This window comes from Epinephelus moara, chromosome 2, assembly GCF_006386435.1.
Source record: "Epinephelus moara isolate mb chromosome 2, YSFRI_EMoa_1.0, whole genome shotgun sequence".
NCBI classification, from domain to species: domain Eukaryota; kingdom Metazoa; phylum Chordata; class Actinopteri; order Perciformes; family Serranidae; genus Epinephelus; species Epinephelus moara.
Window position 1 is genome coordinate 28,294,535 of NC_065507.1, and position 2,221 is coordinate 28,296,755.

General features: G+C 51.6%; 1 protein-coding gene across 1 annotated transcript; it reads right to left on the reverse strand.

Annotated features, from left to right (window-relative positions):
- Positions 1 to 578: 578 nt before the first annotated feature.
- Positions 579 to 1,967, reverse strand: LOC126406943 (uncharacterized). Its single transcript, XM_050071541.1, has one exon. The coding sequence runs from the start codon at positions 1,965 to 1,967 to the stop codon at positions 579 to 581; it is 1,389 nt and encodes a 462-aa protein (XP_049927498.1).
- Between the last annotated feature and the right edge of the window lie 254 nt (positions 1,968 to 2,221).

Here is a 2,221-nt window from a genome sequence, read left to right on the forward strand (position 1 = left end):
CCTGCGGAGTGTGAATATGAGCGAGTCTGAAGTGTGGGTGGTGATGTCGGATAGACTGGGATGACGGGAAGGATCGTAGACAGATGGTGTTGGAGCGAATTCAGAGCACCTCAGGAATCCGAAGAAAGCAAGTAGAAACATTGATTCCAGTGTTAAGTCGACTGTGGGAGAGATGTAACCGGAGCACAGAGTGTGTATGCAGCGGCAGAGCAGATCGGAGGTGAGAGGGAGGCGTCTGGCTGCCAGCGCTGGTTCGTGCTTTCGTAAGCCTTTGATTAGCATGGTGACATGAGCATGCGATATTGATTGACAAGGGAGGCCGGTGGATAATTTATGGAATAAATTGATACCAGCTAGATATGTTTGTATGCTGGAGGCCCGGATCTTTGTTACGGTATGACAGTGTGTGATGAAGTTGCACATGGACATGGCGTCCAGAGAGGGAAACGGTAGATGATAAGTGGCATGGTAATTCTTGAAAGAATTCCAGCCGGTGAGGTAGGCAGATAGCGTGCTTGGTGCTAAACTGTTAAGGATGGTTTCTTGGGAGGTGTGAGTGAGATTTGCCAGATGAGGATTTAGCTGAATATGGTCGCTGAAAACGATGGGATTGGTGTGGGATGGACATCCGAGTCTGGAGCCAAGCATCTGAATTTCTGGAAAGAGAAGCGGGAGAGTGAGTCAGCGATGGCATTGTGGTGACCGGGAATGTGAGACGCGCGGAGGATGAATTGATACTGAGCGGAGATGAGAGTGAGTCTGCGGGTGAATGGCATGATGGCTGGGGAACGGGAACGGCCTTTATTGATTATATCTACTACTGCTGTGTTGTCAGAGTGAATATTGATGCATTTTTTTGACCATTCTTGCCCCCAGATTAGAGTGGCGATGATCACGGGGTACAGCTCGTACAGAGCAGACGAGGGAGAGCGTGACTCTGTGTCGAGGGACTCGAACTCGGAGGGCCAAGCGGCAGCAAACCACCTCCCCCCGTAATACCCGCCGAAACCTACGGAGGGAGCCGCGTCCGTGTAGAGTTGAATGTCCTCGGGATGGGTGATGAAGTCGTCGTAGAAGAATGAGATGCCGTTCCAGGATGACAGAAATTGCTGCCACATGCGCATTTCTGTTTTACAAGTGTCGTCCAGAACCACGTGGTCGTGGAGAGAGGGAATGGATGCAGCTTTGGTCAGCAGTTGAGAAAGAAAAGATTTTGCCTGTGGAATTATGCGGATGGCGTAATTGAGGTGCCCGAGGAGAGCGAGCAGCTGGCGTTTGGTGCACCTGTCTGTCAGGAGATAATTAGACAAGAGCAGCGAGATGCGCTGCACTTTCTCCAAGGGCAGTGAAGCCTGGAATGACATTGAGTCCAGAGTGATGCCCAGAAACTCGATGGATGTGCCAGGTCCTGAAGTTTTTTCTTCGGACAGAGGGACACCGAGGTCGGAAAATGCAGACGTAAGTGTAGTGAGACCGTGGCGAGGAGGTGAGGACGGGGGAGTCACGACAAGAAAATCGTCAAGGAGATGAAGGACGTAGGGGAGCCTGTAATTGTTGGAGAGGATCCAGCATAGAGCCTCGGATAAAGAGTCAAAGATTTTGGGACTGCTCTTGCAGCCGAAAGTGAGACGCACGGAGAAGTAGTAAGCCCCCTTCCAGCAGACACCGAAATAACACCAGAAGTCGGGGTGAATGGGCAAGACCTTGAATGCGCTAGTGATATCAGCCTTAGACAGCCATGCTCCGTGTCCCGCCAGACGAATCAGTGCCATGGCGTGGTCAATGGTGGCGTACTGCATGGAGAAATCCGGGCTAGGAATAAGGCTGTTGATGCTCGGGATGTCGGAGCCGTGTGGGGACGACAGGTCAATGATCAGCCTCTTTTTCCCCGAGTATTTGCATGTGGCGACACCGATGGGACTGATACGGAATACGGAGAAAGGAGGATGATGGAAAAGGCCTATCATAAATCTCCTCAGTGACCTCTTTTGCCAGTAACGTGTCAACAGTGTCGGGCTCAGTGAGAGCGGATTGAAGATTGTGACATGTGTGGGAAGAATCAGGAAGCACCTCCGTGCCGGGGTGAAAACCGTGAGTGAAGCCAGAGATGAGAAAATCGACAAACTACTTATCAGGGTGGTCACTGAGAGCAGCAGCGAGCGCACGTACCTTTATGGGCGTGCCGAGGTGACGTTCTAGTCATGCTGCTGTGTTGGTGGGA

Bases quoted from the DNA above. Each gene is read 5' to 3' on its own strand.
- LOC126406943 (XM_050071541.1), bottom strand. From the start codon at position 1,967: ATGATAGGCCTTTTCCATCATCCTCCTTTCTCCGTATTCCGTATCAGT.